We start from the raw sequence: 23,554 nt of genomic DNA, 5'->3' as shown, positions 1-23,554 counted from the left end.
TATATATATATAAAAAATAAAAACAGAATGGAAGAGGGCTGACATGGCAGCATAAGCTCACGACTGAAGATGCTATTTGCAAGTTTCAGTTAAGTAATTCCAGGTAGGTGATTGGTACTTTGCCCTTCTGGCTGCCTCGCTCTCCCATGAGCCAGTCTGAATCCATGCCTGGCACGCTGCTGACTGTGATAACCTGCAAACACATATAGTGTTTCTTGCATTATGGGAGCCCCCAAGAAAATAAAAAGTGATGGCTGCGAATTTGAAAACCTCGTAAATTAGGGCACATCTCAGTCAAGGTACGACCGTATTGTAGACAGCTACAAGAGTGGCTCACCTCATCAGCCAGCAGGGAAAGTTCACTGCTGCTCGCCGCGTCGTAGTCGTAAAGGACCCTCGCTTTGCGGCTGCCACTGGAGATACGCAATTCGCTGAAGCCACCGGAGGTGGCTGCGCCGCCACGGCTGGAAGAGGTGGGCAGGGAGGCCGACACTGGTATGGTGGGCACTGAAATGCTGGCCCCTTCCGTAACTGACGACTGGTTGTTATTGGAGAATGACGAAGGAAAACTAGCGAGAGAGAGAGAGAGAGAGAGAGAGAGAGAGAGAGAGAGAGAGAGAGAGAGAGAGAGAGAGAGAGCGAGGAGACACACGACTGAGACGCTAAGAAAAAGAATTCAATGGTAGAATTGTTCAGAGCGTGATTTTACCTTCCCAACTGCTTTTGCAGATCCACCATATACTGGTAACATTGCGCATAGTAGGTCGTCTGAGCCTCCACAAAATCATTCAAACAACGTAGGTGGTGTGCCTGATTACACACAAGAAGAAATGTGTGAAGGATATGAAAAGGCTGCCGATTTATGTTGAACTCAGGACGCATTATATAACCTCATTATCTCAGCTGCTTCGATGCTACTGTTACAACAACTTGACGAATGCGTTTGGGTGCAGTAAAAATACAAAAATCAAGTCACATCAATTTTGCGCTTTGGCAACTGTTAACACTGAAAATGCATTTTATACTTCACAAGGATCCCTTCATTCCAAAAGGTTTGTGGGGTACCCACTTGGCAATTAGGTGTCTAAATGTCTTTTTTTTTTCATTTTCAAATGTGCTGTGAGACTGAGATGGAGGTGACAGGTTGTGTGAAGGCAAGCCAAGATACACACATGGGTGCTGCTGACGCCTTCGAGCAGCAGTCGCGTGATCTCAGCCTGACGGTCAAATTCACTCTGAGTCATCCTTAACTCCTGTTCAGCCTGCAGGAAAGGATAAAAGTGATTTCGAGATGAACTCCACCATAGACACATGGGATAGAACACATGAGATAAGTGTTTTGTGGTCCCGAAAAGCATACGTGACGGCTTTCAAAAATGACCAAGACTTTGACGCTTGGAAGCAAACACCACTCTCAGCATTTTGGAATTGTAATGACACAAACATGTTCGATTATATTTTTAAAAAAACACTGTGAGGATTTGGTTTCATCGAAAGAACAATGGCTCGTAAAATGGGTTTCCCTTCCCGCATCCTGACACTCAAAAGGAATCACCTGGACCGGCCATACGGTGACTTATTGGGTCTATCAATATATGTGTTGATGAGGGCGACAATGGCACCGCTGTCTCCAAAGCTTACAGTCTACATGTGAAGTGGTACTCGAAGTAAGGGACTCTAATGATAGCTTTTGCCTCTTATCAATCTTACACAAGTCCAAGTGTGACTACAGAGGATATTACTCTGAGAGGAGATGGCTTTCGTGCGTGCATGTGTGTCTGGGACTTTTTTTTTTTTTTAAGGTCAAACATGGCTCCAGCATTCCACTTACCTCTGTCACTTCCTCTGCTCACATCTGCAGCTTTGCAATTTAAAAACAGTAACAAAAGTTAGAGCGAGAGCTGCTAAGTCACTCCGGATTAGATTTAAAGACTGGCGGCGTGATTTGCTTTTGTGTGACAAAACGCGGCTATTCTCAACACCACTCAGGCTCTGGAACACATCATTTCACGTAATCCATTTGCGATGTTCGAAAACTTCCACGCAAACCTTGGACACTCTTGCTAATATCTGAGTTGATTTAAATCCAGTCACGGAGAAGACCGGTTTGTGATGACGCGACCTCATCTATTATCAGATTTCTTAATTAGCAACCTCCTCTGTCATCCATCCTTGCTCTATTATTTAAATGTTAGCTCCACCCACCAGAGCTCCCATCGAGGAGAAGTACAGAGGAGGAAGGAGGGACAAATGTTCAGAGTAATGACTCCAAAATGACAGCAGTCCTCGATTTTGTCATTTCATTGAGACGTCACTTAAGGGAACGTGAAGATCACGGCGAAAACACTTTGTGCAAATGTGGTCCGGATGAATACAATGGAGTGACGCCGGTGAAGTTGCAAATGAATAAGTGACAAGAAAAGGGAAGTCCAAATATGTCGCATGTACCCGTTGACAGTCATGTGACTTCATACTGCCTTCGAGGCCCCGGTAGTTTTCCTTCTTTGAAGAGGATATTGCCTCATATTTTTGGGGAAGAAACATTTTTTTGAAGGCTGATCAATGTTGAAACAACACCAAGACACCCAGTTGTAAAAGAACACTGCAGTAAAAGCAATATTTGACAAGACATACGTACAGCAGCTCGAGCATCAGCCATGCGGGCCTTCTTGAGTCTCGTTTTGGCTGCATCCAGATCCAAACGCTTGACCTGCAGCAGCTTTCGTTCTTTCTGGAAAGAAATGATGAACAGAAACTTATGTATTACAATTTCCAGGTACATGCAAAACAAGTTAATGATTTTGATGTGTTTTCCCTTTAGAAAGTAGATGGTCTAATGTCAATGGAATGAAAAAATGTTTTTGAAAATGTCAAAACATTTGCAAGACAAAAAATAAAGCAAACAGTATACTGTACTGACCCACGTGAGCAATGAGGTCGAATTTACTGACTCCAGAGCAAGAGTGATACAACCATTGTGTGAATTATCTAAGATTAGATTGTTGTTGAAATTGCATGAAAAGGGTAGAGAATGGCATCCTCCACTACCAGCTCACCAGGATTGTTTTGAAGTCCCCCTCCAGAAAGTTCCTGAAAGGGGTCAGGAAATTGATGGCAGAACTTTGAATTAACTCTCGCTCTGCACCGCCGATTTGCTTCTGGGTCTCGCCACATTTTATCAAAGCATTTCCTACAATAGTGAGCAGCACAAACAAACCATCACTCCCATTATTGCACAGGACAGGAGACGGTACAATCTAGAAACTAGTGCTGTAACTCAGCCCTGCAGAACGCTGATTGGATGATACAGAGCACGTACCATGTGTACCAAAAATATACACAATTGATAATCACCATAAGCAGTCCCGGGACCAAATTCATTTCCTGAGTCAATCATGGACTGGCCCAACAGTTCATGGTTGTTCATTCGCGTTGGAGCCTTTTTTTCCAGTTTCTCGTACACAAATTCCTCAAGTCGGACATCTGGAAATTACAAGGGAAACTCAATTACAAAGTCATGAGACAGTCAGGGGGGAATGTACGAGACTGTAACATTCAACACAGTGAACACGGAAAAAAAAAATCTCCTGACAGCATGATTTATGCAAAAAGCAACTAGTGAAAAAAAATACAAATCCACTTGTCTGTGTCCAAGACTAATAACACCAGGTGGTTTGTTGTGTTTTTGCCGTAAAATGGTGCGAATTGAGGAGCGTGCACAGCTGAGCTGACAGATGTCACACACCAATCCTGAATGTAGATGTACAATATTTAGAGCTCCAACTTTACACCTCTTGCTCGTCACAGACTATAATGATTCTGCACGTACCACAAACTGATTTCATCTATTGTATTTAATTTGTAATAAAGAACATGTTCTTACTTGGGTTGGGTTGTAATAAGACTTCGGTCTGCTTCATGATTTTTTCTGTCCATTGCTTGGTGGTCTCAGCTCTTACCAAAAGATTCTCCAAATGGGCATCCAATTCTGTCTTCTCAGCCTGGCCAAACTTCTCTTCTGTGAACTTTTAAAAGAGCGAAATACACATCAAACTCCAAACCAAATGATTAATGCACATAACACCCAGCCTACTTTCTGGACTGGAATGTTTCAGTCTTGTATTATCAACTGGACGCAAATCAACGTCATGCGTGCAGCTAATGAAGAGTACTGTACACGGCATTATCTTTTTTTTAGCGGCCTGTTTTGATGTTAACCTACTGCTGACCAATGGACAAAAACATTGCCGTGCTGCATGGCCTGGTGTAACGTGGTTGTAAGACACACATCTCCATGTTTATCAAACTGTGTAACACAGTCAATGCCAAGGTTACGACATTTTCAAAGGTATCTCATCTGGGTGGAAGCTAGCAGCTTGTTAGCAACCACGTCCACCAGCAAAGCGTTGAAAAAACTTACTTGCACAGCACGACTTAGGAAGGTACCCGCGTCTGCAGCTAGCCGCTTGACATTAAAATCCATGACAACGAGGAGAAGTGAGTCTTGATGCTACGGAAGGGTTATTTCAAAGCGGTCCAATTTCCATCTCTTTTGAAAACGTCACTGAAGCAAGTTTTTGTCGGGAGTTCCACCCAGCTGTTGAATGCAACCAAGATGATACGACACCAAGAGAGTTCCCTTCCGCCCAAAGCAATCTGACAGTTGGCCTTGAAACTGCGCATGCGGTCTTTCGGTTGCTCGAAACAGCTGAAGGTTCTTTTGGCATTTCTCGCTTGTTTCACACGCTAAGCTTTGAAAAGCGGGTTTTATTTTTTTTTTATTTTTATTTTTTTTTATTTTATTTTTTTTGCGTAACGTTGCAAAAAAGTGCTGCGTTGGAGCGACTTACATACGTTTCGAATTTTAAAAGAATTGTCTTTTGTTATATTTCAAAAGGTAACCTATTCGTATTTTTTATTTAAAATGGCATCATCAGAACATGTAAACACATAAAATAATCCACAGGAAACGTAAAATAAAACAGAAGCTAATAACATACCATAGGTTCCATTCTCTGCCATTAGACAGGCAACTGTGATTTTTTTTTCATCACACCCACACAATCCGTGCATCTGGCCCTCCACCATGCACTGGTCGCTATCCATCACATATTGGCAAACAACCATTCGCCTTCAAATTGATGGACAATTTGGAGTCTTCAATCACCCTAACATGTTATGCGGAAGGAAGAAAATCATGCAAGGACAAACATGCACACAAGAAAGACGGACCCATGCTTCAAATGCGGAACCTCAAACCTGGGAGGCAGACGTGCTTACCAGTAGCCCACACTGTCCACCATCATCATGACATGGCCGTGAACGTTTGACCTTTTGACCATCATCCCTCCCTGTCTTTTTCCCCCCTTCAAAATATTGTATGCTGGCATTAGCTGTAAACATATAATGGTATTTTCATGACTTCTATATGAAGTCCAGGTGGTGGGTTCACGAGGGAGTAGTGGGCGACTCATCTGTCTCATGTCAGTGGATGTGGGTGTTTTTTGTTGTCAAGGCTCGACTCCGACCTTTCCAATTGCAACAACATGCAAAAGTGGTGTAGTAACTCAGCTTCAAGATCTTTCTCTGTACCTTGTCGATGCCAAATTTAAGGCACAGGATAGAGCTGTTTTGGAATTTACCAGGATATTGACACGGGGAGGATGGCAATCTTTTCACTTCACAATTTGATAACCCTCCTTCCGTTTCTTAGAAAAGCTACCTTGCGGAATTGGATTTTGGCAGATTGGGGAAAAAAAACAACTCTTCAGGTCTGGATATAATTATGCCAGACATGCACAGCCTACCTGCTGTGTAGGAGGAAGTCAGGCACAGGGAGAAATCAAATGACTTCCCTTCTGTTTGTTACCTGTGCACTCTCAGCAGTGACCTATTTCCCCAGCTAAACAATGTTGTGGAAGTTTATTCATCATTAGGTTCATTTGTGTGTTATTCTTAGACCACACAGATGTTTCGATGGTCTAAACTTTTGACCATTAGAATAGACATACATGCATACGTGTATATGAACGTATTTACATGCATGTATGGCCATGCATGCATACATATAAACAACTCCTGCAGCCATAATGCAAGTAAATACAGCGCTTAGTATCAAATCAATTCATCAATTTGGAAAGAAAGACTCAAACTGATTCTGTTAGGCAAAAGATGAACCAGCTGTTATATGGGTCTGAATATATAATTTGAAAATTATTTTACATATGTAATGTGTGCTCAAAATGAATGAAGATAGAAGTCAGCACTTTTCGGAATGCAGAACAGCTCCTTTGAGGGAAGCATTATTTTCAGTCTTGACTTCTTCCAGTAGTAAATCTGCTCGTTCGCGTCTCAATAACCAAACATGCTCCGTGGAGTGGAAAGACAAAAACCAAACAAATTCTTCACTTCAGCAAAAAAAAACATGATGTTTCCAGACCCCAAGAAACCTCAGCTTTCCATCTTGCACTTGGGAACTTCAATTAAAACATCATGCACATACAAGTAACACTATCCTTTATTAGCAATTGATGGTTTTCAAGGCTCTTCTGACCCAATTCAAGCAATTGGCACAGACTCCCTTCTTCTTACATAATGCGACTTTGACATGACAAACAGATTCGAGTCTCATTCAGTCCGAGACTTTTAAAATGAGACTGTCATGAATTGTCATTTCAAAGCACATCTGCAACTTGAGGAAAGTGAATATTATAGCAGGAGAAGGCACTAACCCCAACTAATAGTCGTGGATCATACAAGGCAAACTCAATGATTAACTGCAATTTAACATGATTTTTGGAACATATTTTCAACTAGCTCCAGCAGCCGAGGGTATCGAAGTGTCTTCTTCTTCCAAGATTCAGGGATTCCTTGGAGGCCAGTCTGCAAAGACATTAAAAACAAGACTGACTGACACGTTTAATTAAGGCTCAAATTCATTTCACTGCATAACATTTTTTTTGTTTGTTGCTTTCAAAAAGTGGCACACCCCTAAAATAGGTACAATTTCATGATTGGAGTTTGCATGTTCTTGATTGGTCAAAAGAGAATTCTCCATACGACAAATGGGATGAAATCGGAGGACATGAGCTTATCTTCTTTTATATGAAGCAACTAAGCGCCAAAGAGAAAGTACACCAAAATGCTGGTTCTCTTCTACTGTTGTCCTTTGTTTACTGTGTGTCCTTTTCTTTGCTGAATTTATTGGCAAGTTACACAGTGTCATGCTGCGATGATGTCATTGCAGCTGACGCAGCTACCGCCATCCCGCCCACACACCCCCACAACGGAAACGGGCCAGATCAGCGTTTACTCTTCCGAAACTGATGATGGAGAACTGAATTAAAGTGGCTTTTGTGTCGCTCAAGAAAACGTGTACTGAGCCCAAATCAGCATGTTTGCAATACGCTGCTTTGATTTGTGAAAGGTCCCGGTGTAATTGATTCTTGATGCGAGATTCATGCAAAAGTGTGACAAGTACAGATTTTCTGTGTTTTGGGCGATTTTCCCAGGTACAAAATGAGCACTAATGCCTTTCCTTCCTTTTTCTTTAGTTTTTTTTTTTTTTTAAGATTACATTTTCTTGCCTCTCTGACAGCGTTTTCTCAACGGGGTAGTTTGACACTTTGCCATTTTAAACTTTGGTGCAGACCATAAAAGCGTGACAATTGATGTAACATGCGCGCGCATATTCACAATGGGGAGGTAACAGTGAGGTATTGCATTCGAGATCGACTGTCTCCAGACTGAGCAGCCTTGAAATATACAAGACAGGTTTGTAGTTCAAATGCAGAATTAATTGCAGGCTAGTGTAGTGTGTTTTTAAAACTGCCAAACTGACTTGCGTGAATGTTTGGAGCGTGACGGTGCATTCGCTTCGGAAGAGAGATTTCAATTTTGTTCGGGATAAGGGAATTTTGGTGATGCTGTTGCTTGGCCCTGACGAAGGTCTGTGCTCTCTAGTTTTGGTGTGCCAGCGCACAAAAAACAAACAAAAAAAAAAAACATCAGTCTGGGTAGCTGTCTAAGAATCTTGGTAAGCATTCTATATTCGTAATGATATCGTGAACATGATTAAACTCAGTCCGGAATGAAAGTTAACACCCTTCCTTTGAAAACGTGGTTAGTTCTTTGCTCAGCGCTATTACCTGTGCCCCGAAGCAGGCTCCGATGAAGGAGGCTCGGCTGGCGGTGCACCCCCCGCAGCGCATGGTGTCCCTGACAGCTTCATCCAGTTGGCTCGCCGTCAGGACTCCATGTAGCGCTCCTTGGAATGCACCGGGCAAAGCTGGACAGAACCGCAATTTAGTTGCACATCATGACTACCCTCCCAAGGCAGAGGTTTTTACATGAGCATTTATTGTCTGCGCCTTTTACCCTCGTAAAACTCAACGCAGTAGGAAGGAGAAAATAAAAAAGGCAGTTGAAAGGCGATCATTAGTGTGAAGATGAAAGGCCGGAGCAGAGGGGTAGAAGAGTTTCGCCACGTCATCAGACTATCTGACGAGCTTACCTCATGTGTTTGTGAAGAGAGCGGGTATGAGCTGCTGGGACGTCTTGGCCAGGTTATTCTTCACCTGGTGTAGATGTGCTTCCGCAGAGAGATGAGAAAATTAAGGTAGGCTTAACGTGTTGCAAGATTGCGGAACTGATGGGCCATGATGCCGACTGAGATTGAGTTTGAATGTTTAAATGTTTTTTTAAAAGGCCAGCAGAAAACTGGAGAGGAAATCGCTAACGGGCACATTCCAGTGGCCGAGTGTGGATATGCCCTCAAATGGATGTTTTGAAGGGCAAACGTAGTCTTACCGATGACAACATTATCGAGCTCTTGAGGGTTCTGTCTTTGCGGATCATTCAACTGAGCCAAAACTGCTTCCAGAGCTTTGGGACTTGGACCATTCAGAATGAAATGTTCCAAAATCCTGACCACATTCATAAAACAGACAAAATGGTGGAGCATTACAACTTTCCCTCCAATGAGAAACCAAATGTTAAGATAATGTGTGTGTGTGTATGTTCAACATTTTCCTTACCTAGCTGCAGCCAATGTCACAGCCACACATATATCATTATTTTGGGTCACCCTGATCACTTTCTCCACTTTCTCCAGCATGTCGCCTTGGCCAGCATAAAAGGCCACCACTGGAGCCAGCTTGGTGATGCCGTCCATTTGACAGTCCTCGTCACAGCCTCAAACAAAAACACATGCAAACAGCTCACAACTCAAAATAGAGAAATTATTATTATTATTATTATTATTATTATTATTATTATTATTATGCATCCATTCATTTTCAAATTTGCTTTTTCCTCACAAGGGTCACGGGGGTACAGGAGCCTATCCCAGCTGTCTTCAGACAGTAGGCGGGGTACACCCTGAACTGGTTGCCAACCAATCACAGTGCACACGTGGACAAACAACCATTCGCGCTTACAATCACACCTGGGGACAATTTGGAGAGCCCGATCACCCTGCCATGCATTTTTTTGGAATGTGGGAAGAAACCGGAATACCCGGAGAAAACACACGCAGGCATGCGGAGAACATGTAAACTCCACACAGGAAGGCCGCAGCCGGGATCGAACCCTGCACCTCTGCACCGTGAGGCCGACATGCTAACCAGTCGACCACCGTGCTGTCCATTATATTATTATTATTATTATTATTATTATTATTATTATGATTGTCATTATTATTACATACCAGTTTCTTCTTTGCCAGCATCCACATTTCTCAAGAAAGCTTTGAGGCTCCCATGCCTCCAAGGACCATCAATAGGAAGGACGGCTTTGGGGCCTGGAAAATTCAAGCATTTTTTTTCATATTAATTTTTTAATGGATTGATATTTATCAATGGGTACTGTTGTGTCAATAAAAGAATGATGAACTCATGAAATAGTTTCTGTCTCTCTTTGCCTTTGATGCCATGTAACTAACTGAAGTGAAGCTGTTGTCTTGGTGTGCTGCTCCATAATGACGATGCCGCTGTGATTACTAATTAAAAATGTTACTTATTTAAAAAATGGAATATTTTTATGGACGTTTGTGCATCCCTGTGGCTGTTGTGCAGCCACTGACAGGAATGTTGGAATCGACACTTACATGCAAAATACTGTGAAGATGTACTGTACCTCCTTTCTTGCGGTAAGGGTCATTGAGTGGCAAGTCGTACACTGTCCCTGTGCCAAAAAACTTGTAGGTACGTTGAGTCAAATCGTCCACATGGACACCTGCCGACACACAAGAAAGCAAAGCGCCTTTGCAGCTTGCTGAAATTCACTCACTTTTATCCCAATTGGAAATTGATTGTCTTCAATTATATCGTAACGTGTATTTTAAAATGATGTGGAATTTCTTTCATGCTCTCATTTCCCAGTGACATGGTTCACAATGGTGATGACACATTTGAGTCTTTACAAAAAAAATGTTATGACAACGTATGACGCATTGTCCCGCCTGACTCAGTCGTGTACCTCCGCACTGACTCAATGATTCCAACAGGACGTAAGCTTGGTCGCCATAGCACGTCTGCTCGCCTGTCTTCCTGCGGTAGAAAGGATTTGCAGAGTCGGCACGAAACTCTGGTGTGGGTTCCAGGTCAGCGAGAACTTCTCTGAGTCTGTCTAGATTGTAAATCCAGTGCATGGGCTGGGCTGCATTGGAGAACACACACATGCAGCACACACACAGGCAATAAAACAAGAGAGCACATATGAGTCTATTACGACGAGCTGCGGGAAAGTAACTGGAACCACCGAAAGCTCTTCGCTATTTATTTAAGAGCCCTGGAGTCCTTTTCCATCAACTTGCAGTCAAAATGTCTTGAGAGCCACCCCTTCTTTCTTATCAGCTTGAACAGATGTCTCAAACTGCATCTACCATTGACAGACGTCTGTCTAGCTTGTGGCACAAAATAAAACAAAAACTAAGTTATGAAACGTCTACTTCATTTGGTTTTTATCTTATGCAAAAAGATCATTGTCCAAATTGAATTAGCTCGAAAAATGAATCTTCTTCAGAGCTGCATAGCAAAATAGTAGTTCAACAAATACCATCAGTGTTTTGTAAATGAAACAAAGAGGTCTAATTTCTGTCGTGACAGCAATTCCTTCCCCGCATCATGACTGCATATTTTATCTTACCTGCTGCATCTGCGACTGCTGCCCCTACAATGGCCCCAATGGCTCTCTCTCGCACACTCAAGGCCATCTGCTTTCAACAGCGTTGGAGAATGAGCAACTGAAGTAAAATACTGCAACGGTTCACCTGGTACTAAAACATGGTATCAAGGGACATCGATTAATTGCACAGAAGTTTTTACAATCTTTCGGAGCTAAATTGACACTCCACAAAGAACTGTGAGAACCAACATTCCAAAAACACGATTCCCTCAATAACACGGCCTGCTCAGCACAGTCCATGTTCATGACTAATAGGAGTGTAACAATGCGTCATTGCAAAAGATAAATGCACTCATGTTTACCTTGGAGTCTCTTTGTGACCTTGTCGTAGTCCACTTGACATGTTTTGAAACACTGTCCGTTCCGCCTCCTCAAAACTAGGGGGAGGGTACCACTGGCCCACTGATTCTGAAGCTCCAATGGCAAAACAGAGGATGTGGTAAGTTTAGTCTACGTGGGTCCAATATGTCTTAATGATGCTTTTATATGTCATCAATTTTTAAACCCTTGAGATAGATAGTAACCAATGATGGCATATTGAAGTAGCTTTCACAGCCTGTCCAGAAGGCGACGAGAAGCCAATCTGATGCGTCACGCTCACTCTTTCTGTATACCTTCCACTCCATTGCCTCCATCCTGATGCTTTCCCAGCTGATCCCCATTGGTGATTCCACTCGGATGAGACACCGCAAGGCCTGGACAGGCTCCATTTGTCCCAAATCTCTCCTGGGGACCCCGGGCAATTAAATTCTCTGATGGCCCTTTCAGCAAACCAAATCAATTCCGGTTAACAACAATGAACACAAACTCAAATAAAGGCACGGCTACTGAAAGCCGTCTGTGTTTTCTACTAGTTGTACCTTGCGATGCTCGCAAAGAATATAGTAACAATGCAACAAAGATACTGGGTTATGTCGTTTTAAAAAATACATTGACTATAAATGGCATGTATAAATACAGTATTTTAAAGTGGAAAAAAAAACAGGAAATGGAGGGAGGGTGATAGCTTGCCTCTCAATGCTGTGAATACATCAATAGATCCTGCACTGTATCCAGATCAAGTCACACACACACACACACACACACACACACACACACACACACACACACACACACACACACACACACACACACACACACACACAAAAGGCTGGACATCTATCAATGACAATGGGTGATGGATACATTTTGGTGCGATGAGCATCTGGCTGGACAGTGGGAGGGGGCTAATAATGCCAAAACCTATCAAGTATTTTCATCACAACGATATGTGGACACAAAAAAAAAATCCAAATGAAAACGTGCTTGAAAGACCAAGGTTAAATTGCTCTTGGGCTACCGTGTTACCTTTCAGCCCCTGTCCTACATTAATCCAATGAATGCTGATAATTCTCCTGCTGAATGGCTGCTCTTCCAGTGTGGTCGAAGAAGCTGTAACAGGAGAAGGGTGTTAAGCGGCACATCAGCATCCGGGCCGCCTGTCACCTTTCCTGTCATCCGCGCTATGCCAGCCATGGCATCTGATGGAAGATAGCGCCAGATGACTGAAAGTTAACCAAGATTGGTTTCAATTTAAATGGTTACAGCGCTAATTTTCATCAAAACATCTGCATAAGCACAAAGGCAAGTCTTATGAGCCAAGTTGCAAGGAAACAGAGAGGAGATGAGGAGTTCCAGCACATGGATGTGTTTACAACAGCATAATCTGGAGGCTAATATGCACATGCATTGTTTCCACAAGCCTGTGTGCTCAGCTGCTGTTTATAAATGCAATGGGGGGAGGGGGGGGATAAATTGTCACACAGTCTTCATGGCGCTCACGGTTACTTCCTTAAATGCTTTCCTTTCTGCAAAGTTCAAGTAACGCAGTTGCGGTTTTCTTCTCTTGTTTCTGTTTCTTTTCTGGAATGCTAGAAGAAACCAGGAGATCCTTTATATTCTTATTCTCTGTCACGAGGTTAACAGTTTCGCTTGAGATTGCTTTTTTTATTGGAACTGGATTGTTTTCTTGCCGTTAATACTTGGGGGATATAACATATTGTGATCATCTCTTTTTATCTTCTTAAAGATCTTAAAATCGAATTAGATTTACTTATTTAAATTCAGAAGCATTTCTAATGAAATGTCAATAAATGACCCAACTGTGAAGCGGTTTCTATTCCCGTAAAATGCACTGAAAACCAACCGATGACACTTTAAAATTACACTTACACATTTTAAACTTTTGGTAGAATCATAAGTTTCCGTATTTCCGCGTCTACCGGTAATAGCCTACATCAGGCATGTCAAACTCATTTTTGTCGTGGGCCACATTTTAGTTACCGTTTCCCTTGGAGGGCCGTTATAACTGAAACCAAATAAAAAAGTCAATAACGGTTTATTTAACTATTGTTACTGTAATGAGGGGTTTGGTTACAAGAAAATGCTTACAGTATGTCTGTTTTTTATGACATATGAGAATTTTGGTAGAGATTTTAGCAAGCATCACAGAAGTTGACATGTCTGATTTGCTTTCGCGGGCCACATACAATAATGTGGCGGGCCAGATCTGGCCCCCGGGCCTTGAGTTTGACACCTACATCATGGCCTACATCATCAATCGAGATCTAATGGAGGGGTTCTTCCCAAGCTATGACATGGTACTCACTGTATCAATTTAATCAGCGTTAATAGGCGTGGTAATGAGCTTGGTAGTGAACAAATTCTGAATGACCTTTTTGTCGTCGGACGATAGCGTAAACAGGAACCGCTGTGTTCGCTCACAGGGGAAACAATAGCGTCGTCAGACTGTTAATTGACACTGGTCGGGTGTAGTAGATGGGGAAGGAGGCCTAAAAGGGTTTCATTGTCAAAAGACATCATGCATATGGGGCCAGTGACAATTTGTGAGGGGGTGAATTGAATCAAGAAAAACATATAAAGCAGTCATTCAGGATCTGCAGCTATACGCATTACAATTCTTGGCCTTAAAAGTATAGGTTTGTCCAGCTCAACCGCCAATGGTATCTAAAAAAAATGTTTAATTAGTCATGAGCGGTATTTCTTGCAACCGTTACAGACACTTGGGCACCTCAAAAGCAGAAATGCAAATTCAAGTCCAGTAACCAGTGACGAAGTATTTGCACTTGGTTACTTCCACCACTTCTACTCTTATTACTGGGCACAAATATGGGGGGCAGCATTAGGTTAATACTACAGGCAGGAGTCTGAGCGTCTTGTTGCTCTTCTGCAATGTAATGCAGTTGCAAGCGGAAGAGGATGAGGGGGAGGGAAGAGACAGCGGGGGAGGGAGAAATAGAGAGAGACCGAGAGAGAGAAAGAGAGAGGGGGAGAGAGAGAGTGGGTGCACTCCATCCAGTCGTACGAGCACACAAGGCTGTCAAGCTCACATCGACTGCAGCCCATCCCTCTGCGATCGTGGTCCTGCTCCGTTTTCATCGTGAGGGAACATGGACACGCTCTAAAGCGCACCACCCAAGCCAGCCCACTTGTCAAATACCCGAAATTCGTCCTGCCGTCGGCTCAAGCGAGAGTAGTAATGATGGAGTATTGGAGGCAGTGCGCGCTGTGGTTGATCAACTGCAAGGTGCTTCCAGCAAACCATCGGGTGACATGGGAGACTGCGCAGGTATTCGACTTGGCGCAAACCCTCCGGGATGGAGTGCTCCTTTGCCACCTCCTCAACAACCTCAGGCCCCAGTCGATCAATCTAAAGGAGATCAACCTGCGACCTCAAATGTCACAGGTACGAGAAGAGAAACGTCGCGTCCGCTGCTACGCCGTCAAATGGCATCGTGGCGCCAGACTTCGTTAACAGTCATGCGCATTTCGGGGTCCCCTTGATCTCTTTGCAAACAAACAAACGTATGACAACGTTTTCGTCGATCCGCATGTGCACGGGAGAGTGGTGAAAGAATTCGGCATAAAACTGCTCACCATTTGGACGTTAGCTTCAAGAAAATCATAACTTTGTCTTCAGTTTGGGTGCATTATAGTCAACGCCTCCGCAATCTTTTTTTTCATGAAATAACGGAACATCTCATGCCCGTTATTGTTTTTGTGACACTTCAAATTCGATATGAAGTGAGTCAAATTTGCTGCCAGTTAGAGCAATCATATCACATAATCCCCTAAAGTCTGTAAATGTTTTGGGTTCATTCGGTTACTTTATATTTCTCTTTGGGCATCTTTGAACATTTACAATAAAATGCTCTCCAGTCAGTGTATGGGTGATAAAGATACACGGTGGATTAAGGCAAAGTGTGAATGTGATTTTGATTGGTTTTTTTTTTGTACTCTACAAGATTCAAAGTGGCAGTCATCAAGGGGTTGATTCCAAGAATGTGTATTTTTGTGGCGAGTCTCATCATAATGAAGAAAACAAACCCTCGGCGCAATTTTAGTCTGTGGTTTTGTGAAGGCTACAACAACCAAGAGTTTGAGTAAATCAGTGCCACTGTTAAAGATGTCCATGCACTGTCTGCAGTCGTCGGAACGATAGAGAGCTGTGGCCACATGGTTCCTATTTGTCAGATAGCATCTACCTCAATAGTGAGAGCGGGCCAGATTAATATTGAGCGTTGGATTCAGTGACCACACACGGTGACTGCGAAACGCAGCTACGAAGCCCGCAGAGCTACTCTACTTTGGCCCAGTAACAACCATTTGATATAGATAATATCATATGCATTGATGTAGGGTCACGTGGATGGAGAGTCGTATGAGGCTAGTTTCCTGGAAAAAGCTCTCCAAACACAATGGCACGGTGGCCGGGTCAATATAACCCGCAGTTAGTTCTCTCACAATCGAACAGAGTATCCGCTTGTCAGCTCCAGCGGGTCAAGTGGACAATTTAGATCAGCATTTGCAATTCTAATGGCATCAATGGCGATGGAAACAACTACTGAAGGATCCTTTTACCCAGACAAAACTTGATTGAGGTTGTAAGAAGAGAAGCATTTACTGAACGAAGTTAAGCTTGCAGCTAATAGTTGCAAGTGCGGACGTAAACATCAGTGTGAGTGGTTCTTAGTGCTTTGTGTCAGTTACCACACAATGCTGTAAAACATCATGCTGTAAAAGAACTGTAATGTCGTATTTATGCACATTGCATGAGCTGACTACGATTGGGTTATTTATAGGCAGAGTTTGTTTTTATGCATGGTTGAATGGCTTACTCACACTGGGAGCCAGTAATGGTGCTACATGTGGGGCGACATTGGTGGCTGTGGAAACATGGCTGGAAATTACATCGAGTGCAAGTGTAAGGACACATGGTGACATCATTTATTATTTCATGTCACCGTTAATCGGATGTTCCTTAATACATTGAATATTAATACTGTGCTAGAGTAAAATTCATGCACACGTTGGCACTGTATTAGTACTGACTTTGGTCACCTCTATTGAGTTGGAAATCAGTGTCAGCTATCCTCTTCACCAAGCAACATTTAACATAACTGAGGGTGGAATTGAATTTCCCCTTTTCTACGCATAATTCATGGGGGCCCCTGGCAGCTATTTTGTCATTGGCCAATAACGCCTCATGTGACGCCACTGCGGCCTTACCCAAGGGACCTTCAAGATGGAAAGACAAAGGCAATGATGGGACTGGCCTACAAAGAGACTGTCTGGGTCTCTCTATTTCGAGTCATAGATCCAAGGATGAAAAAGACCCCTGAAGGGGCTTGTCCCAACTGTGCTTGTGTTGGCTGCGTAATTAAAGCATCAGAGGTTTGATTTTGCCATTGGGACAAGTTGCTTCTCATTCTGCGACATTTCTTTTTCTGTTCGAGTGAGTCGCATGTGCTTGAGTTTGCTAAGAAAGGGAGCCATGCTACAACAGCAGAGTCAGCAGGCTACTTGTTTGCAAAGAACCACTCGATTATGACAAGTAGCTCGGATGTGTTTTTCCGCTCAGGAAATTAGTTGCTTTATTTTGTGGTGAAAATGTACCTGAAATTGATGAGCCATATGTTGTGTATGTGAACACGAGGATGTATACAATCATGTTCGTTTACAAGATATGCTATAAACATTTACAACAGAGTGAATCAAATTTGCAGTTATGGCCTTCAGAGCAAAAATGACACTCTTTGATCACTGTTTTACGGCTGTATTTGTTCAATTATAATGTCTAGACAACCACATTAACCGCCACATTTTACTTTTACTAGCGATAGTTAAGAGCTCAAATTCATGAAACTTAGGTCGGTCATGAATCAACCGAAAGTCTCAACCTGTATTTTTTTTCTCCCAATACCTGTGCTTGGGAGGTTGCCGTTGCCTTCTTGTCCAGAAATACAAGATTCTAGAACATTGTCGCAACTATTACAACAGCCGAACACATCTCCCACAGCAGCACAGAAAATCAGGAAACAGAATAGAGGAAGGAAGTGAAACTAAACATGCCCTCAGTAAGCGCAGCCCAAAGCAGCGACATGCCAGACACAATGAAGAGAAAAGCCGCTCTCTTCACACTGACAGAGAGAGAGAGAACACCCCCCCCCTCCAAAAAATAAAACAAAAACTGTTGTACCTTGCCTGCGCAACGCCGCCTTCTCAGGTTTGATCTTCATTTTTGGAAAGTGAAAGCGCAAAGAAGATGTCGCCCCAGCAAGAGTGTGGTCTCATTCTAACCAGCATCAAAGAGAGTAGCAAAAGAACATAGAGGTGCATTATCTTACAATGTCAACACATTTCTAACTAACAACAACAACAAAAAATATGCCATGATGACTTCATTTAAACATTTCTGAATTATCAGCTGTTCTCCTTCCCAAATCAAGTATCTACCCTGCAGGTAGCTCCGAGTATGCTACAATACAAAATGATGAACATTACTTTTATACACTTTGAGAACAGCGTTATACATAATAAATGGTCCCTATGTATATTTAATCAAGCCGACACAAAAATCTGTGATGCCAAAGACTGAGAAAACTTCTAGTGAGCACTGCGCATGGTGGGCTTCAAAGCCTGCGGCGCTCGCAAGTCACTCTCACAGACAAGCGTTAGAAAATGAGGGGCATGTTAGATCAAGATGAATCTTTCTCTTCCTTTGGCTTCTCATGGAGATGTCAGGTCATACGAGGGCAGGAAAACTTATCAGTTTAAGCACAAAGCAGCTTTTGATGAAGAAATATCACACCGAGTGCAAACAGCACGTGACTGCAGCCATGCATGCCATGTCAACTCAAGGCGCCACGGTTTACGATTCCCGCTTAATTCAGTCACACCGGTTTGTTCCGCAGTGTCCCCCCAATGCCGTGCATGTGCATGTGCTGCCGTATGCACAGTGACTTTGCATGTAGTTGTCGGCGAAGACAAGATGATGTGATATTGCACTGGTGGACGTATACTGGACATGCAAACAGCGTACACAATTTTCATTTGATCACCAAGGCAACAATCCTGCGCCATGGCCAACCTCAAAAGACAGCTCCAGTACACCTTGAAATATCGGAAATGACATGAATTTTATGAGGAGAGATTCGGGCGTAGAGTGTGTTCGCAATGAATATTAGGTAACCCAACACGAAGGGTTCAATTTGATCATAACCATTCTAGAAAATCAATACTGGTGAACCATCGTAGTAGGAAATGCTATTTTAAGCAACGTCACAGGCTCCTATCTCAAATGACTGGACAGTTTCCAGAGATGTCGGTTTGTGCCACCTTTTTGATCTTTGCCAAAAAAAAAAAAAAAAAAGTGAAGATGACATTCAGAAGGCAAACATTTTGATGAAACCAAAGCTCATGTCCTGCAGCAGTGTGTCAGTCACATTTTACGGTCAGGTTCACTGTGGTGGAAAACTGCACCCGAGTCAGGTGCACATTGTTGATCCCAACACACTAAGCTAGCCCTATAGTAGGAGTCACATGAATACAGCCAAAGCCTCGTGCATTTCAGCAGATTATTGACTTCATGGGGGTCGTCCATGAAGTGATGGATGACTGTTGTCAATACTGGAAGTGGGAATTCCCACATTGATGGAATGAAGAATGATAGGGACGGTGGAAGACTCCCTGCATAGAATAAAAGTTGTTCTTAATGACCCTTGAGACTCAGTGGACAAGCCATGAGATACACATGTTGAATCTAACAAAATCTAATGCGAGAGATAGATACAAAAAAAAAAAAGTGTTTTATGATGGTGGTCGTTTGCGGCGGTGTAAAATTGCACTGTCAACATGCTGAGTATATTTTGCCTCTCTTATGTAACTCAATTAATCCTACCTCATATTTTCACAAGCCAATCAGCTAAAATGACAAGAGATGTGTTCTTGCAGGATTCATATCACATATTGCACTCTACTAGTGGGGGTTGGGGTTCCACCTTTGTGTATACATTGGGGGCGGGAGGGGGGGGGGTCACTAGGGTTAAAACTAGCATTTCATGGAAAATGGCTTTGGACACATTTATTGGCAATGTGGGGGAGGTAGCATGCTGGGAAGAGTGTGTGTGTGTGTGTGTGTGTGTGTGTGTGTGTGTGTGTGTGTGTGTGTGTGTGTGTGTGTGTGTGTGTGTGTGGGTGTGTGTGTGTGTGTGTGTGTGCGGGGTTCTTGTCTCTTTAATGTCTTTACATTTAGAAAACTGGAAAGCATGGAGAATTGTACATTCGATATATTATCCCGTGAAACTGCAGCTGGTGCTCCTGACATACTTGATATGTTGAACAGCTTCATGATGATACTTCCTGATGCAAGTGGGTAAAAAAAAAAAAAAAAAAAAAAAAAAGAGAAGGGACGCTTTTCGATATCAATGTTTTATGGGAGTGCTATGACAAGTAGAAAATGAATGAGAGCTGAAACAGGTTTTCAGATCGTACTATCGATTTAACAATTGGATGGCTTCCATTTTGGAGGCGGCAACGTCCCTCTGCTGTTACAAAAAAAAAAAAACACACTGTTGAAGTGCCTGATTGATTCTCAGTTTTGTGGGCTCTAAAACTGCATTAAAAAAATGTAATGGACCGCAGTTAGAGCGCAGTCTTCATCTTCTTCTAACGCTAAGAGATCCCTATTTTGGATCACAGAGAATTGCGTTATTTAGTGACAGATGTTCTGCAATCGACTTGTGATCAGCGCAGGGTATGCCTTGCCTCTCATCCAAAAGTCAACTAGAATAGGCTCCTGCTCATCTTCACCAAGGTGAGCAGGACAAAACGGATGGATGGAAGGATGGAAAAAGCACATGGCTGAGTCACGGCATGCACACCAAGCAGGGCTGTTTCCTCCTACCTAAAGAGGACAAACGTGCCAGTGGAAGCGGAAAAAACTGTGGAGTCAATCAAAGGAAACGTGATAAGATGTGATATGGAGGCGGACCCCAAATGTAATCGGTGTCATGAAATCTGCTGGAAAATGGACTGGAAAGACTTTAGTCAGTCGACAAAGTTTCAATGCTTTGATCTGGACAGCACACCAACCCAATCCAATGTTGCTGGAATGAAAAGCGACCGTAGACACACAAATTCGAATGTAATGTCAGGTCATGGCCCGGCTGTCTCTTGGGTCCCTGCAGTGAACCCAACGGCACAGACTGTAAGATGAAAAAGCCGTTTAATCAGTGCCTTCATTTGTGCGGCATCTCTCATTTCCTGGTTAGACAGCAGACAGGCTTGATGTCAAAGCGGCGATCAGATGTGACTTGGCACCTTCAAAAAAAATGCTTGACAGAAGATCATGGGATGCAAGTTGCTCAAGCCTAATTTCTTTCCACTGATTTCCTTTGACAAAAAGAAGAAATAGAATAGATTGCCGCATTGAAATGAGCTTCTGAGATGTCATTGTCAACCCACCCGCCGAGAGAAAAAGAACCTACATCTTTTCGTCACATACTCCCGTATCTTGCTTAATGAATAAGTCAAGAGCGACTCAATGCATGTAACTGTGACTGTTATAGTCACAGATAGCTTCTTTTTTTTTTTTTTTTTTTTTTTTTTTTAGAACTATTTGCTGACAACCGAGAGATGTTTCCAATATTTGGGGTAAACCCCATTTGTATGAGAAGATAAAAAAAATATGATGTCTCAGTATGACACAGTGAAGATTCAATCTGGAATGTATCAAATGAAGTGTCTACTGAGTGTAGCTTCAAGACGTATTCCACTGGACTAAATTACAACCTTACCTCCGCAATCTGCATGCTGCCCATTTATCGGCCCTCGTCAAGGCTCATACAACGAGAGACAAGCCTTCAGCCGTGCAGCGAGCGGCGGACGTACACAAACTGGATGTCATTACGCTCTACAATTTGCAAAGGGGCCATAACAAGGCTTCAGCTTGTTGCTATGGAGCTTGGACGACGGAATACATCAGCAGGAACGGGATACGTATTGAGGACACCAAGCACGGCCTGACGCATATCAAAAAGAGCAGCAGTAAGATGACTTGACTCTCAGGGCTCATATTTGTTTGACATTCCAGATGGTCGGCGTATCATTAAATGGAGTGGTGGGATTTAAAGCTCTTTACATACTATTCTTGAAAAACTTTATATGTACTGTATAACTGTGTGTGTGTGTGTGTGTGTGTGTGTGTGTGTGTGTGTGTGTGTGTGTGTGTGTGTGTGTGTGTGTGTGTGTGTGTGTGTGTGTGTGCGCGCACGCAACCATTCACACTTCCTTTCACACCTTCGGACAATTCAGAGCTGTTTTCGTGGTGGGCGAGCAATAAATGATAAACGCCGTAGACGGGACAAAGAGAATTTCTCGACTTCCAATATGGCTGAGAGAGGATAACGGTCCATAGACAACATTTTAATTGCATTCCTTCTAGATTTCAATGTGCACACACACAAAAAAGCTCTTGAACTCAATTTTCCAGCTTCTTAGCTGATCAGAAAGAGCTTGCGGAGTCGCTGTCGATTCATTTTTCAAGGCTTGGTCTGCACTCTTGCTGTCTTACATTTGGCTTGTTAGCGCTGCCTGTGGAAAAGTTCCTCCTTCGCTTCCCCGCAACTGTCCTCAACTCGTAGCCAGCCCGACACACTCTGCTTCGTTTGTGCTGTGTGAAGCTGCTTCCTTGAGATAATGTACAGAATCCCGAGGAACTCTCCGGAGACTGTAGGCGGACAAGATGTGCTTGTCTGATAAAATAGACTGATGTGTACAAATGTAAACATTCAATAATCCAGTTCCAGCTGCTCCTACTCGGCATCTTATCGGGAGCTCGTTGGCTTGGGGTCTGTTTTCTTTCTCGCAAAGGTGCCTTGTCTTCAAGATGTAATTCAATTTGGAGTAGATGACTATTTCATATTTTTCTCCACTGAAACAAATCTCATTATGCTTTGTGTATGAGTGAAGGAATAGGTCGTCCTGCAGCTTTTCTCCTTCGATGGAGCATATCGTTTTCTGACATGTCAATGGGTACATTGTTTTCTCACAGTTGTATTTTTGCTATCCGCTAGTTCCTTGAGGACAAATTCTACCGATTAAGACAGATGTAATATTTTAAAGGTAAAGGCAATGGCAGGGATAGGTGAGCTAAGAAATGGAATAATACCACAGTTCAAAGCATTCACAATAATAATGGCTAGCTAGCAATAGTTGGAGACATTAAATGTACTGAAATTCTTTCGTCCCGTTTACAGCAACAACATACCTGCATTTTAGACATCATATTCAATGCAGGAGCAACAACAATAGCCATTATAAAGCAGTAGACATCATACCTAATGGTGACCGATTACTTTTGCAACGGCGGTGTCAATGAAGCACGTTTGAGTCAACCTCGCTTTGCAAAGACTTCACTGCGCTGTTTAGCGAACAGCACATTTGGATTTTATTTGATGTCTCCGATTTTCTGTACTAATGCGCAATTCAGTTCACATCGAGGTTATATTCGTTGTGGAATGCACATTTCCACATGAGGTCATCTGGTTAACCTCGTCCCATGAGTGTGGGTGGATAGTGATGTGGCAAAAAACATCACTTCCTGAAAAAAAAAAGTTGTTTCATCAGCATGCTCCTCAGTTCCATCCTGTATCAATTACAGGAAGGATAGCAGCCACAAGCCAGAGAATACCGCTTGTTGGCTAACATCACTCTGATGACACCTTCCCATTCCCTCCCCCCAGTCTGCATCATTGCTTTCCTTATAAAGACGAACAGTATCACGGTATGAAAGAAGGTTTCGTTAAATCTTACTACTTCAGCCTAAATTTACAGTTTTAACAATTTCATTCCAGCATTTGGCTGTTCGCGTTTCAATAAAAACTCACTGAATTGATTAGCCGTAATATACACCTCCAACCTAAGTAAATATATATATATTTTTTTGGAGGGGGGGGGGGAATAAATATGAATGCATTTATACTGATCATCCTTTCCAACCAATTCCAGACATCCTTTTCAAGAATGGGAA

At 42.8% G+C, this 23,554-nt stretch overlaps 3 protein-coding genes and 1 long non-coding RNA gene across 6 annotated transcripts in view; 2 read left to right on the top strand and 2 right to left on the bottom strand.

The window, feature by feature from the left end:
* The window catches only part of LOC109514236 (endophilin-B1-like), a 10,228-nt gene extending 5,596 nt beyond the window's left edge, over positions 1-4,632 (bottom strand). Inside the window, exons 1-9 of one of the 2 annotated variants that reach the window (XR_002167955.1) lie at positions 4,421-4,632; positions 3,884-4,025; positions 3,355-3,483; positions 3,057-3,190; positions 2,639-2,731; positions 1,173-1,262; positions 710-810; positions 338-569; positions 9-193 (exon numbers count right to left, since the gene is read on the bottom strand). Coding sequence is in view for 1 of the 2 variants with exons in the window: in XM_019867160.1 (XP_019722719.1) it covers positions 86-193; positions 338-569; positions 710-810; positions 1,173-1,262; positions 2,639-2,731; positions 3,057-3,190; positions 3,355-3,483; positions 3,884-4,025; positions 4,421-4,483 (1,092 nt within the window). In the remaining variant the exon portion in view is untranslated. Of the gene's footprint in view, positions 1-6; positions 194-337; positions 570-709; positions 811-1,172; positions 1,263-2,638; positions 2,732-3,056; positions 3,191-3,354; positions 3,484-3,883; positions 4,026-4,420 lie in introns of those variants that run through there. The other variant, XM_019867160.1, reaches the window with a different exon arrangement.
* A 1,869-nt stretch (positions 4,633-6,501) lies between these two features.
* Positions 6,502-11,607, bottom strand: selenoj (selenoprotein J). 2 transcript variants are annotated; one of them, XM_019867016.1, is made up of 10 exons: positions 11,487-11,607; positions 11,146-11,212; positions 10,477-10,656; positions 10,135-10,233; positions 9,707-9,799; positions 9,036-9,192; positions 8,809-8,924; positions 8,513-8,590; positions 8,148-8,287; positions 6,502-6,882 (listed from the first exon to the last, which is right to left on the bottom strand). In XM_019867016.1, the coding sequence occupies exons 2-10, from the start codon at positions 11,210-11,212 to the stop codon at positions 6,784-6,786; spliced, it is 1,029 nt and encodes a 342-aa protein (XP_019722575.1). In that variant the 5' UTR covers positions 11,487-11,607; the 3' UTR covers positions 6,502-6,783. The 2 variants fall into 2 exon arrangements, with proteins under 2 accessions (XP_019722575.1, XP_019722574.1); XM_019867015.1 differs by having other exon boundaries at positions 11,146-11,275; positions 11,487-11,598.
* Positions 10,663-11,152, top strand: LOC109514167 (uncharacterized). Its single transcript, XR_002167946.1, has 3 exons — positions 10,663-10,942; positions 10,978-10,983; positions 11,023-11,152. It is a non-coding gene; the product is annotated as an uncharacterized LOC109514167 (long non-coding RNA).
* Positions 11,608-14,510: 2,903 nt separating the features above from the next.
* The window catches only part of LOC109514165 (guanine nucleotide exchange factor VAV3-like), a 51,634-nt gene continuing 42,590 nt past the window's right edge, over positions 14,511-23,554 (top strand). Inside the window, exon 1 of the mRNA XM_019867019.1 lies at positions 14,511-14,929. Coding sequence (XP_019722578.1) covers positions 14,723-14,929 — 207 coding nt within the window. The 5' untranslated portion in view covers positions 14,511-14,722. The remainder of the gene's footprint in view (positions 14,930-23,554) is intronic.

This window comes from Hippocampus comes, unplaced genomic scaffold (assembly GCF_001891065.2).
Source record: "Hippocampus comes isolate QL1 unplaced genomic scaffold, H_comes_QL1_v1.1 scaffold322, whole genome shotgun sequence".
NCBI lineage: Eukaryota > Metazoa > Chordata > Actinopteri > Syngnathiformes > Syngnathidae > Hippocampus > Hippocampus comes.
Note: the sequence above shows the minus strand (reverse complement) of the source record. Positions and strands in the feature narration are given on the sequence as shown.